General features: G+C 35.4%; 1 protein-coding gene across 1 annotated transcript; it reads left to right on the plus strand.

Annotated features, from left to right (window-relative positions):
* Window positions 1-6,854: 6,854 nt before the first annotated feature.
* On the plus strand, window positions 6,855-12,358 carry LOC111910356 (protein PHYTOCHROME-DEPENDENT LATE-FLOWERING). The gene is made up of 10 exons (XM_023906196.3): window positions 6,855-7,380; window positions 7,987-8,029; window positions 8,113-8,177; window positions 8,264-8,347; window positions 8,451-8,531; window positions 8,615-8,875; window positions 8,947-10,303; window positions 10,396-10,544; window positions 10,641-10,679; window positions 10,771-12,358. Exons 1-10 carry the CDS (start codon window positions 7,240-7,242, stop codon window positions 12,232-12,234), a joined length of 3,684 nt encoding a protein of 1,227 aa, XP_023761964.2. The 5' UTR covers window positions 6,855-7,239; the 3' UTR covers window positions 12,235-12,358.
* Window positions 12,359-14,179: the final 1,821 nt, after the last annotated feature.

Consider the following 14,179-nt stretch of genomic DNA (forward strand, 5'->3'; position numbering starts at 1 on the left):
TCATTGTTACATTTTGTAAAACAAAGATGATTGAGCATATTTTTGTCACATACATTTTCACGAGAGTAAGACCATAATGTGTTCCATGAATTGACTTGATGTTATTGAAAGGGAACAAGTGTCGTGATCTTTGATTCTGTTGAGTTGCGTTAGGGAGTGGCCAAAGTCTTATTTCTATTGTCATATAATATTTTGAGACCAATGCCAAATTGACTCAAGGCACGACAGATACATTCTCAAGTATGCTACAAAAACGAGGTTAAATGGGTTGAATCTTTTTCATGATTGTTTTGATTTTTGCATTAAGTTTCAAAAGGTTTTTGATTTTGATTTGTGTTTCTTTTCTTTTCTTTTATTTTCTCCGGTCTAGATTTTTCTTTTTCTTTCTTGAGGACAAGAAAGGTCTAAGCTTGGGGAGATTTGTTAGGTGCAATTTGTGCACCTTTTTGCACATCTTTTAGTCCCTTTGCATACATCTATTTAGCATAATTGTTCTTCATTTGTCTTGCATTTCATCATATTCATGTTAGTCTCTAGAACAACCTTATTTGCACACTTTTATGTTATTTCTAGGTAAACCGGAGATTGGAACGCGCTTTGGGAAGTGTTGGGAAGCATTGGTGAAGATTTCAGAATGATCGGGTGAAGAACGAAAAAGTTGGAAAATCAAGTTTGGATTCGGAGTCAGAGGGGTACACGGGCCGTGTTGGATTTACACTGAAAATTCAACACGGGGCGTGTTGACCAAAATGGGAGTTGTTGACCATGCTGAACACGGGCCATGTCAGTTTTACTCTATGTCCAACATGGGCCGTGTTGACCAAAATGGGAGCTGTTGACCATGCTGAACATGGGCCGTGTCAGTTTTACTCTATGTCCAACACGGGCCGTGTTTGACCCAGAAACCAACTTTTGGCAGTTTTTCCTATCTTTCATATTACGGGTTAAGGGCCATTTTTAGACATACACAACATATCAGAGCACATTTGGAGGAGGATTTTCAAAGGTTTTTGCAAGGGTTTGATTAGCAATCATTTGGAAACATTATTTCTAGTATTTGTAAGTTGTCATTGCACTTTAATTCCATATTTTATTCTTGTGATCTTGTTCTAGCCATGTGTGGCTAGAACCCTAGTTTCTCCAATTTCATGTTTTGACTTCTTGGTAGTGACTTTAATCATATGACATGATGTTTGTTCTTAATTTCTATCTAATGCATTTGATTTTGCTTCAATCGAATGTTTGATTCTAATTGTGATTATTATTGGCCATTTGAATTAGGGTTAGGTCATTCAAGTTATCTCTTTTACAAAATCCGTAATTGTTTTGTGAAATTGAACAAGTAAGAAGCATTAAATTGATCTCTGTTGAATGAATTTGATGTAAATCTTATTCATACACTTTTATACTCCCGAGCTTATGAGGAGTATTGGGTGTTGTTGGGAACATTCACATAAAGCTTCATGCAATCTTATAATCTAATTCTAAGAGCTTGTTTAGATTAGGTTAATAAGGTTAGGGTTAATCAAAGAGCTTGTTTTGGTTAATTAATGTGGTGAATGGGAAGTGTTAGAGCTTATTAGCACTTTCAAGTACCAACTTAGATAGAACTGAACGAATTTGTGTCATATTTGAGTCACATTGCTAAGTTGTCATACATGAAGTTGGAGTCCTTACAAAATCTGAATTTAATTCACTCATTTAGCTGATCGCGTGTGTTATTAATATGTTTTTGTTTAGTCATTTCACTCTAAAACCCCCTCTTTTTTTACTATTGGTGACCATAGTACCTTGCGCAAAGAGGTATAGACTAATTATCCCGGGTCTCTGTGGATCGACCATGCTTGCCTTATACTACCTTTCTAGTGCAACATAGTGGGATTATTTTGGAGTGTATCGTACCCCATTATTTGTTGGGTTTGACACGCGCAACAGTCACATTCTCACAATTCGAACTATGAAGAGGGATGCCGTAATCATAATCGAAATTTAAGAACACACTATGTATCCTTTGACTAAATTTCTCAATCTAAGCTTTAGATTTTGAAACTAAGTATAATATTCTCTCCCTTAATTATAACAAAACATCTTTTCAACCCATTCAACTTTGCAAATTGAATCTTTGTTTTTCTATAATTAATATTGCTAACTTGCAATACTTGCCATAATAATCATACAAGCATAACACTTATGCTCCCACTATCATGATGATTATTATCATATAAGCATAACACTTATGCTCCCACTAGCTTTGACATGTATTCAGAAAAAAGTTGAACTTCCAGAAAACAATAATTGCCAAATCTCACAATTCAAACTATGGAAAGGGATGCCCTAACCATAATCGAATTTGAGAATACAATTTTTCACAATTGCTATCTTCTTAAAATCTCTCTTAGTGAAAGCATTTCCTCACAGTCATTTTCATGAAGGGGGGAATCTTATGACACTTAGATTTTTATAGTGTATGAGTTCCTATCCATGTGAATTTGCCAAAACCAAGTTTGCGACAAATCCAAACTCATGGATTGAACTTTTTTGATTTCTAGCCTTATGGTAACACGAGTGCCCACCATGTCTTCCAAGTAGTTTAGCAACTTATCCTTACATATCAATGTACTTTCCATCGAACAAGGCGCTTTATGCATTCAAATGAGAACTCATAGAACCCACATATATAATTAACTCAATTGGAATGACATAGAAACAAAATAATGTCAACACGATAGGCTGTAAAACTCAAGTCGTGTGCTAGTAATGATCGACATGGTTTATTATTGATTTGTTCTTGAAACCTTTTTCAAGATCATTAAAACTCCCACTGACCTCTTGACATATATGATTCTCTTGTCAAGAAACTTTCCTAGACAAAACAAATATTCAAGAGTTAGTGTAGTTCTTATTAAGACAAAACACTTCACATAATTGGTTCTAGTTGGTCTTTGTCTTATCCAAGACAACACAACTTACCAATTTCAAATGTGCTAGAATAAGAAAACTTTTCCAAATTCTACATATGTTGAGTGTTATAAACCTACTAAAGATTTGTAACTCAATTCACAATCTTGGAGTATAACTCTAAGACTTGATTTTGGAATGAAGTATGATTGACTTCTTGATTTAACCATTTCCACAATTCTCGATTCCTCTTCTTAGACATATAAATGTACTAAGACTCACTTAGAGGATCAATTGAGACATGGTTCTTAATCATTAAGACTTATCATAAAACACAATAAAAGGTACTCTCCCTTCTTCTTAGAATAGAGAAACTTTTATCTTTCTGCCTACTTGATTCTTCTTTATTTGTTCTGCTATTCATTGAAACCTTTTCAATTAACTCAGAATTACACTTAATCTTATAAGTACAATCATATTTACTAAACTTTAGTAAATCATGACTAATATCTTTATCACTCTTGTGGTGGACTTGATTGATACACAACATTGCGAACTCGATCTCCTAGACCTTCACTTGACTCTTTGTCAATGAATTAGTCTTGAATTTCCAATTATAAAGTTTCTCATTCATCGCACAACCAAGTTGTATGATTCCAAGTTTCTGTCCAATTGAAACTTGGGCGATGAGAAACTCTCCCTATTTGGCAAATTCTCGACATTTCCACAAATAACATAATTAAGAATCAAATCCATTATTGCTAACAATAGAAACTTTCAAACATCAATTTTTCATACACACCATTGCAAGGATAAATAAATAAGATAAAATCAAAAATTCATTTTATTGCGGAAAAAAATTGTCCTTACAATGCAATTCAATTGAAAAACTATGTTATTACATATTTCTCAGCAATCTATTCTAACTCCAAGTAGTAGCTCAAGAATCCAATCTTCAAGTAATGCGATCGAAATCCATTTCTTCATGATTAGATTCAGCTCACTTCTTCCTTTAAGCTTCCTCTATTTTCTTCGATTCTACAAAACATCAAAATGTAATCTTATCACATCATGTATTCAGAATCTAGAATAGGAACTTAAAAGAGTTAGATAATGGATTTTACCTGAAATAGAGTCATACGTCTTGGCTCTCCCATCTCTTAGATCACTCAGGTAAATTGGGTAGCTTCGTCTCCAATGCCCCTTCTCTTGGCAATAAAAGCAAATGGACTCTTTTGGAATGACACAAGGAACTATCTCAGAGTTTACCTTTTCTGGATCTCCAATGTCATCATTTTCAATGTCCATTGAAGTTTGGGAGTTTGATTCACCGGACAAATTTGCTTGACCAGCACACCAAATCATTGCTGATTCAGCAGCTATAAGCAAATAGGTGATACCAATGAGGGTCACGTCGTGATCCATCATATAGTACTCTCTAACGAACTCACTATATGATTCAGGAAGTGACTGAAGAACCCAGTCAATAGCCAACATCTCTGAGATATCGACACCCAACATCTTTAACCTGTCAATGTGTGACTTCATCTCTAAGACGTGTGCACACATAGGTTTCCCATCTTCATGTTTACTTTCCAAAAGGGCTTGAGTGAGCTTGAAATTTTCAAGCCCTCGAACTTGTGGGTTAGGGAGAACAATTGGAGGAGGTGGAGGAAGTGAAGCATGATCTCTTGTTCCTCGATCATATCGTGGAACATCATCTTCATTTGGAAAGCTTGTTCCATGGGATTTGGGAAGACCATGATTGTCAGAACTAGACATCTACAAAACGAGAGAAAATTCAAGTTAAGTTGATTAGAATTCTTAATGTAACACCCAAATGAAACATCAAGGCTAGGATCCAACACAATACTCTACAACCTAGAAGATGGATGCCGTAATCTAGTCGTAAAATATTTGAAGGTAGGTAAATGACGATTTACTAATTTCCACCATGAAAAACAAAAAGGAAGTTTAAGTTTTAAATGAATTGAAAAGCTTCTTATAAACTAAAAACTACTTGAGTAAATTACACGAATGGTCCCTATGGTTTGGGGTAATTTGCACGTTTGGTCCCTAACTTATTTTTTTAATTCTGAAGGTCTGTACTGTTTGTTTTTTGTTGCGTGCTTGGTTCTTATCTTACCTAAAAAGACTATTTTTTCCTTGATTTTTTAATTATTTAAATAAACACACCCCAACCTCAAACCCACTTTCACATCACCTCACCTTACCTTACCTATCACATTTTATTTAAACAAATTAAAAAATCAAGGGAAAAATAGTCTTTTTAGGTAAGACAGGGGTCAAGCGCGCAACAAAAACAAACTATAGAGATCTTCCAAGTTAAAAAAATAAATTAAGGACCGAACGTACAAATTACTTAAACCATAAAAACCATTCGTGTAATTTACTCAAACTACTTTTCAATTTATCATATCATACAAAGTCTTAATGGTTTTAATCTGAATTACAATAATTATTTAAAAAAAAAGGCATAAGTCTACACCCTCCCATAACCCATTTAAGTTGCATATTTTATAAGCAAAAAGGCATGCAATATCTGGACCATATGTACAAACCTCTGCAGTAGATGATGTTGACCAAACATATGCAATGTGTAAGAAAACATTTTGTTTTTTAATGTCTGTAGACTACTAAAATAAACTAATTTTTATGAACTTAAAATAGTTTTTCAATATTAAATTTTAATACTTCTAGTTTTAAAATACTGAAAGATACCATCAAATTCAAATTCATTTAAATTTCAATTTATTTAAAAAACTCAATATTTGAATCATACATACTCTTTGTCGTAAATCATTTTTTTTAACTTAGTCTTTTGTGATTTTATTATTAAGAGTAAATTACATGAATGGTCTCTATGGTTTGGGGTAATTTGCGTGCTTGGTCCCTAATTATTTTTTTTAACTTGGAAGGTCCCTATGGTTTGTTTTTGTTACGCGTTTGGTCCCTACTGTTTATTTTTGTTACGCGTTTGGTCCCTGTCTTACCTAAAAAGACTATTATTTAAAGAGGGAAAAATGATGGGGTAAGTGAGGTAAGGTGAGAGGGTGAGATTAAGGGTGTGTTTATTTAAATAAATTAAAAAAATCAAGGGCATAAAGTCTTTCTAGGTAAGATAGGGACCAAGCGTGTAACAAAAACAAACAGTAGGGACCTTCCGAGTTAAAAAAATAAGTTAAGGACCAAACGCGTAAATTACCCTAAACCATAGGGACCATTCGTCTATTATAAATAGTTAATGAATCTAAATCAAATTTTATCTATTATTATATAACATTTTAATTTTCATAACCGTTTTTTTTTTGTTTATTTCATGTGTATCTAAATTATTTTGTATTTTAATGACAATAGAATAATTAAGTCCTTTTTTTAAAATGTGTTGTAATATAAAATAATAAACGTAAAATGGTATGAATTAACAAATATATTTAATGTTTATTGTATTTCGCTATAGTTGGAATAAAGAAATATTAAAAAAATACAATCAAATAAAAAAATATTAATATTTGAAGATGTTAAAAAAGAAAAACAAGAAAAAAAGCATTCATGAAAAAAATATTTTTTTAGTTTAGAAGGTTTTTGAAGATGAACAACATGAATACAAAACTAAGTCGTTGGGTATGGGCAACGCCCCAAGAGGCGTTATAACACGCAAATACCGCTCTCCTTTCCCGTTATTAGGTGTTATACGTATGCATGTTGCTTCCCGTTAACACCGTTACATTCCATAACACCTTCTTTTTATTATTTTTTTATTTTTTATTTTTTATCTTTTTCTCAATAACCCCGGCCCACACCTACCACTCTAATGTCTAAATTAGAATCCAGCACAAAATAAATAAATAAATAAATAAATAAATAAAGGCCTAAAAAATGTTCAGACAAAAAAAAACCAACTTATAAACCTCATAATAGATAACTTCCGAAATTAGAAAAGAAATTACCAATAGAAACGTTCCTTATGAGACGCATCCAATCGAAATCTTCAACAAGTCGAGCTTTCGAGTAGACATTTGCAGCGACCAAAGTGCCGCCAAACGGAGCCCTCGGAGGCCGGAGCTAAGAAGCAAAAGCAAGTCAGTTGCCCCCCACCCTCCGCGCTATATATAATACAAGCATCTCTCTTTTGTTAAATTCCCAAATCGCTCTTTCTCATATTAAATCAACAATCACTGTTTTTCTTACGGAGCTCTGTCTATGGCGATCTTGTTGTAATGCCAATGTAATTCCAAACCCCTTGTTGGGGTTTATCGGATTCATTTGTGGAACCACTCCGATCTGCTCTGAGAAGTAAAATTCATTCCCCAATTTTGAATGACGATGAGGGTTTCTTTCAAGGTTTCGAAGAGAGGTTGTCGCCCCAAACCTAAACCTGAAACGCCTACAGTTGGCGACGTCAACGCTCCTCCTGAAATTCCCAAAAACCTGTCAGTTATTGCTGCTACAAAACCATCGGTATGTTGTACTCTTAATTTCCGTTCAATTTCAAGTATTTAGCTTTCTAATTGTTTCGTAAATAGGTTAAATCTCATATTCATCTATGCAAATTGACTTGTAGCTCTGTTGTGTTAAACTGAAATCTCTCAATCCCAAACTAATTGATTCTAAGAAATCTTAAATCAAATCTGATGTATAAATTTCTCCAAATCGAAATTATTTTGTAACGAAGCGACAACACTAATTATTTTCTAACAAAACCGATGATTTTTGAACTTTGGGGGAAAAGTATAGAATCAGAGTTGATTTCGTAATGAACGCAGAAGAATTGGGGAACTCCTGAAACATTGTAAATATGTTCTTTTAAGACTTTTAAAAAACTCAGTTTATTTGTTCTTTCGGGACAATCTAAATCTTCATAATATAAGCCCATTTATATGGAATGGAGGAAAGGCTGGATTAGGGTCAACTGCTATTAGTTCAGCTTATTCCATCAAGCTAACTCTTATTAATTTTTTGCATACTGTAACTACTATACTTGGTCATATGCCAACCCAGTAAGCTCTTGATCGGTTTATGTTGCTAAATATTTATGTTCAATAATGTATGTTGATATATGTATAGGTTAATGTCACTGAGGATAACAATGACGATGCTGAAATTTCAGGTATCTTCCTAAATGAACATTTACTTCTATTCTTCAGTTTCCTGCAATTGCTAACTTTTCATTTTTCTTTTAATGTTTGTCAGATGCAGAAATTTCTTTCATCATAAACCTCTTCCCAGATGGATATTCAATTGGAAACCCCTCTGAGGTTTGTTACACATCATGTCAGCCTTCTACATTCATTTAAAAAGACAAGTTTACCCTAGCTAACTCTGTCTTTCCACACACTTACAGAACCGTATTGGGCATCAAGCCACTGTACAAGATGATCCAAAATTTTTGCACCCATATGATCGCACATCAGAAAGCCTATTCTTGGTTAGTATTAATAATGTCCATGATTGTATCCAAATATGTTCAATTGAGTGATCTATGAACAAGTATTCCTTTAACCACTTGTTTTTACTTTTTGTATATCAAGGCTATAGAGCGTGGCCTGTTACCTGCAGATTTCTTGGATGATATACCATGCAAGTTTTATAAAGGAGCAGTTGTATGTGAGGTAAGTAAACCAAATAAATTACTTAAAACTAAAGCTTTAGACATATAGTGATATACCAAATATTAATCTATATTATACTGTAGGTGCGTGATTACAGGAATTGTGGTTTTGAAGCAGGAGTTAATGGTTCGTCTGCAGACATGTCTCCTTTAACTAGAAAACTACGCCTTAAAATGTCATTGGAGAATGTTGTGAAGGACATTCCTTTAATTTCTGATAGTTCTTGGACTTATGGTGATTTAATGGAAGCCGAAGCACGTATACTAAAAGCCTTACAACCAAAGCTGAATCTTGATCCGACTCCTAACCTAGAAAGACTCTGTAAAAGTCCAACTTCTGCAAAGGTAAGTGGTATGAAAGTATAAATTATAAAGTCTTGATAATGCTTCTAGAAGGCTCACCTACCTTATTTCAGCTGAACTTGAATATACCGGATCTTCGAAGAAAGAGATTGAGACAGATGGCAGGAGCTGTTTCTGGATCTGACAACCAAATCCAAGGAAAGAAGGTCTGCATGGACAGAATCCCAGAAAACTCAAATTCTGGACAAATATCTGATCTTGTGAATCTGACTACCCAAAACATGGGTCCAAACAATATGATGACATCAGCATCTCCTTCATTGTCGTATCAATCAAAATATCAAATTGGTGCTGGAAATCCTATGTTCAGTGCAGCAGGAGCTTCTCCTGGGCAGGAGATGATGAATTCATATGGGGACAATATGAATCCAAATATGTCTGGGAAGAGGGAAAACCAAGATGGTGGACAGCTGTCCCCTATGGCTAGTTTGAAAAGAGCTAGGTCAAATCCCATGGGTCTTGATGGTAGTCAACAGCAACAGATAACCGGATCACACATGGATGGATTCAATGTTCCAGAATCCCAGTGGAAAAATTCAATCATGCAACAACAACAACAACAAGGGAGAGGGATTCAGTTACCTAATAACCCTGGAATCCAAAAGTATCCGCAACCAATGTTTGATGGAGGGTTCAATCAGGACCCGTTTACAATGGGTCAGCCTGGAATGAGATACAATCTGAAACAAGAACCACTTGAGTCTGATAAACCCAAGTATGAGATGCCTCCTCAACAGTTTGCAAGATCAAGTTTCCCACCAACTCAATGGAACAATCTTGGAAATTCACTTGATAATTCAAGAAAGGAAGAAAATTTCCAAAGAAGAAAAACCGTTCAAAGTCCACGTGTTTCTTCCGGAACTTTACCTCAATCTCCCCTGTCATCAAAATCAGGGGAATTTTCAAGTGGGTCTCTGGGTGGCCAGTATGGTGTACCTCCAACAGCAGCTTCACAAAGAGAAAAATCAGCAGTTAACTCACTTCCTACAGTGGCAGGATCTTTGACCTCTAATGCTCAAATGGCATCCAGGAGGTCAAACTCCCTCCCTAAAACCCCTGCCATGAGTGGGGTTGCATCTCCTGCTAGTGTTGTGAGTGGGCCCTTTAATGCCTCCAGTCCTCTTGTTGGAAAGGAAGCTGATAAAAGCATGCGTGATCGATTCTCCAAAATTGAAATGTTGACTCTCAGATATCAACTCAATAACAAAAAGAATAAGGTTGATGAGTACAAAAAGTCAACTGCTTTTCCCACTCAACAACTCAATCATCACTTATTCAATGATCACAATACTGAGAATCCCAAAGATGAAGCCTGTAAAATGCCTCTGTCTAAATCACTTGCTGGAGGGAGCATGAATGTTTGCAAGACTAGGGTTTTGAACTTTCTCCAGACTGAACGTGTACTTCAAGGTTTGTTTTTTGGAGTTTAATATATGAAAATCTTGATTGATTGCTTTTGTATTTAGTATTTAGTATTTACCGTTTTGCCCTTCCCTTTCCAGGAAATGGATATTCACTAGTGCCAAAGTCAAGAACCAGATTGATTTTGTCAGAGAAACGTGATGATGGCAGTGTAGCAATGCATTATGGTGAAATGGATGATTGTGATTATTTGGGAGCAGAAGAATGTCTTCCTACTCTTCCAAATACTGTTAGTTTCCATCTTCTTTTTTTTTTTTGAAACTTTTTTTGATAGTGTTATTATATGTTATATGTTTCTGACTTGTTGTTTGATTTGATGTTACAGCATTTTGCAGACTTGCTTGCATCCCAATTCTGCACGCTGGTATGTGTTTTGAAATAAAATTTACAAATTTAAAAATTGTTTTTTTTTTCAGGTTTCTTGTATATGAAAGATTTTATATGTGTGTATACAGATAGTGCGTGAAGGTTATCAAGTGGAAGCCGATCATTTACAACCAAAACCAACAAACACTGTTCGATCATCCGTTGAACAATCTAATAATAATAATAATAATAATAATAATAATAATAATAATAATAATGCAGCAGGTGGTGAAATGCAACAAATCCCGGAATCAGTTTCCGTTAATGAAGTTGCAAAAGCATCAACAGATAACGTGTCAATGTCAATGAACCAATCACAACAGAACATGACAGGTGGCAGGATGCACCCTCCTCAAGGTGGAATGTTGCCACAATCAAGACCTCTTCAATCGGAATCACAACCCTCTTTCCAACAACAACAGAATCAGCTAATGCAACAGCAGTTACAAAGATCATCTGCCATGATGCTTGCATCAAATCCATTATCACATTTAAACGCAATGGGACAGAATTCAAACATGCAACAGTTAGGTCACATGCTTAACAAAGCAACACCACTCCAAATTCAGCTTCTACAGCAACAACAACAGCAACAGCAACAGCAACAACAGCAGCAACAACAACAACAACAGCCTCAGATGCAGCAAAGGAAGCTGATGATGGGACTTGGAAACACCGGAATGGGAACGGGAACGGGCGGAAACAACATGGTGGGGCTTCAAGGGATGGGGAATGTGATGGGTCGTGGTGGGACCCCGCCAATGACAGGGGCAATTTCGGGAATGGGACAAAACCCGATTAATATGAGTCAGGCTTCAAGTTTTAGTAATGTGATTAGTCAGCAACTTCGGAATGGAATGATAACGCCCGCTCAGGCTGCCATCATGACAACGAAGCTGAGAATGGCACATAGTAGGAACCTGTTGGGTGCGGGTGGAGGGCAAAATAGTAATATCACTGGATTGCCTGGTGGGAACCGACAGGTCCATCCAGGGTCGAGTAACTACTCGATGCTGGGTCCCACTATGAACCGTGCTGCTAACACCATGAACCCGATGCAACGAACCGCTATGGCCCCACCAAAGCTGATGTCAGGGATGAATGTGTACATGAATCAACAACAGCAGCAACAGCAACAACAACAGTTGAATGTTCAACAACAGCAACAGCAACAGCAACAGCAACAACAAATGACGCAACAGATGCAGCAAATGCCAGCTCAGCAACAGCAGCAGCAGCAGCAAGAGTCAACATCGCCGTTACAGGCGGTACTTTCGCCACCTCAGCAGCAAGTGGGGTCACCAGGGATGGGAGTGGGACAGCAGCAACAGGCGAGTCCACAGCAGATGAGTCAGCGGACTCCGATGAGTCCACAGCTGAGTTCAGGTGGGATCCACCCTCCAATGACAATGAGTGGAGGTGGAGGTGGAGGTGGAGGTGGTCAGGAGGGTAATTGTCCTGCAAGCCCACAGTTGAGCTCACAGACAATGGGGTCTGTTGGTAGTATCACTAATTCACCAATGGAGATGCAGGCTGTCAACAAGAGTAGCTAACTTTGTGTTTCTAGTACTCACGTTAATTAGGTTCTCATGTTAAATTAGTGTTGTGCTGTAATTGGGATGGATGGGTATATATATATTAATTATATTTATATAATGGAGAATTATTTTGGGAATACGCCTCAACCTGCTATTTATTTATTTTTTTGTTTGGATAATTCAAGATGTTATGTTTATGTACGAGAGTTCCATAAGATGAGCATTTAGGATTATTACTAGCTTAATTAATTTTTCTAGATGTAGATTATCGTCAATGTGAATGGTAAATCATAAAGAAATAATTATAAAAATTGTTGTTTGAGAGTAATATAGTCATTTTGTACTGTTATCCGTTAGTCAAGTCATCAGATACAAAATCAAACAGCAAAAACATGTTTACCTCTTTTGGCAAAATGAGTATGTTAGGTGCATACAAATACAACTTAGGCCGGACGAAGTGGAGCGGGAAGGAGGCGCGGGAGCCATTCCTGCTCGGAGGAGCACCGGTGGTGCGGGATAGGAGGTGGGGGGAGGGATTGCCGCACTCTCTCTTCTTGTGATTTGCTGTAATTTGTCTGTTTTTGTTTTTTGTTTTGTTTTTTTTTTTTTTTTTTTGAGTTTGTAGGTTTATCGAAGAAGGAAGAAGTTTCCGAAAATGACATATTTGGCCCCTATGTTTTGGTCTTATGGCAGAATACACCCCAGTTCTGAGTTCTCTTCACAAAAATAGTTTTCTAACATTACAAAATAGACACTATAATTTTATATTCCAATTATCATTAAAATCAATTAATTTTATTTAAATAAATAAAAAAACAAATAGTGAGGGAAGCTTCCCATCAATTCCTTGGGTTTAAGTGAGGGAAAAGAAAACGAGTGAAAATATGTTGTGGCCCAAAAAAAGTGAGGGAAGTTTCCCACTCACACCCTCCGGTCTTATAAATGATTCAAATGTTCTTACAAGGTTTGACTATCAATAAAGATGCCATTATAGACGGTAATACACATTTCCTCACTAATAACTTGAATATGTGGTTCATTCGTGCTTGAAAAGAATCCGGGACATTAGTCAAGCCCAAAGGCATTACCAAAAACTCATAGTTTCCATTATGAATGCAATCTTGTAAACATCCTCCTTATAGACCCTTATTTGATGACTTTTTATTCAACTTCATGTAATCAACATAAAGCCTCCACAACCCATTTTTTTTCCTATTAGTACCACCTGGGATGTTACATAAGGATCATTAAGCGCTTATATATATATATATATATATATATATATATATATATATATATATATATATATATATATATATATATATATATATATATATATATATATATATATATATATATATATATATATATATATATATATATATATACTTCATCACACAAAGGTGAGTAAATACCAAATACATGTCCCTATCGCTGTTTTTGACAAATAAACGGTTTGAATATACATCTAGTACTCTTGTTTGTATGTGGATAGCATAAGTATTTATCAAACATAGTTCACTTAAACTTAGAATGAGGTTGACTTGAGTGTGTGTCGGGCTTTTATAGGGATTTAATCCCATTTTGTCTGCGCCACTTACTTGTCTTAGTGACTATTTTGGGATTACTTTTTAAACTCAAAAGTTCTTTTTATAAAATTCTTTTAAGAGTAAAAGTTAAAAATTGTTTTTAATTTTCACTAAGACCATATTTTTTGACTTTTGAATGCATTTTACTTTTTAAAAGGCCAAAAACCACAAAAAGATACAATTTCTTAACTTTTGAAAAACCATTTTTTTAATTCTTGACAAAAAAAAAATCAAAAAGTTATTTTAAAAACAATCCCAAACACCCTCTAATTTAGTATGCATATATGGATGGACCTTGAAAACCCACTCCATGGTTTCATATGGATGTTGATGGGCACTTGATTCCTAAAGTCGATCTTAGTGACCCAACC

Source organism: Lactuca sativa, chromosome 5 (genome assembly GCF_002870075.4).
Source record: "Lactuca sativa cultivar Salinas chromosome 5, Lsat_Salinas_v11, whole genome shotgun sequence".
NCBI lineage: Eukaryota > Viridiplantae > Streptophyta > Magnoliopsida > Asterales > Asteraceae > Lactuca > Lactuca sativa.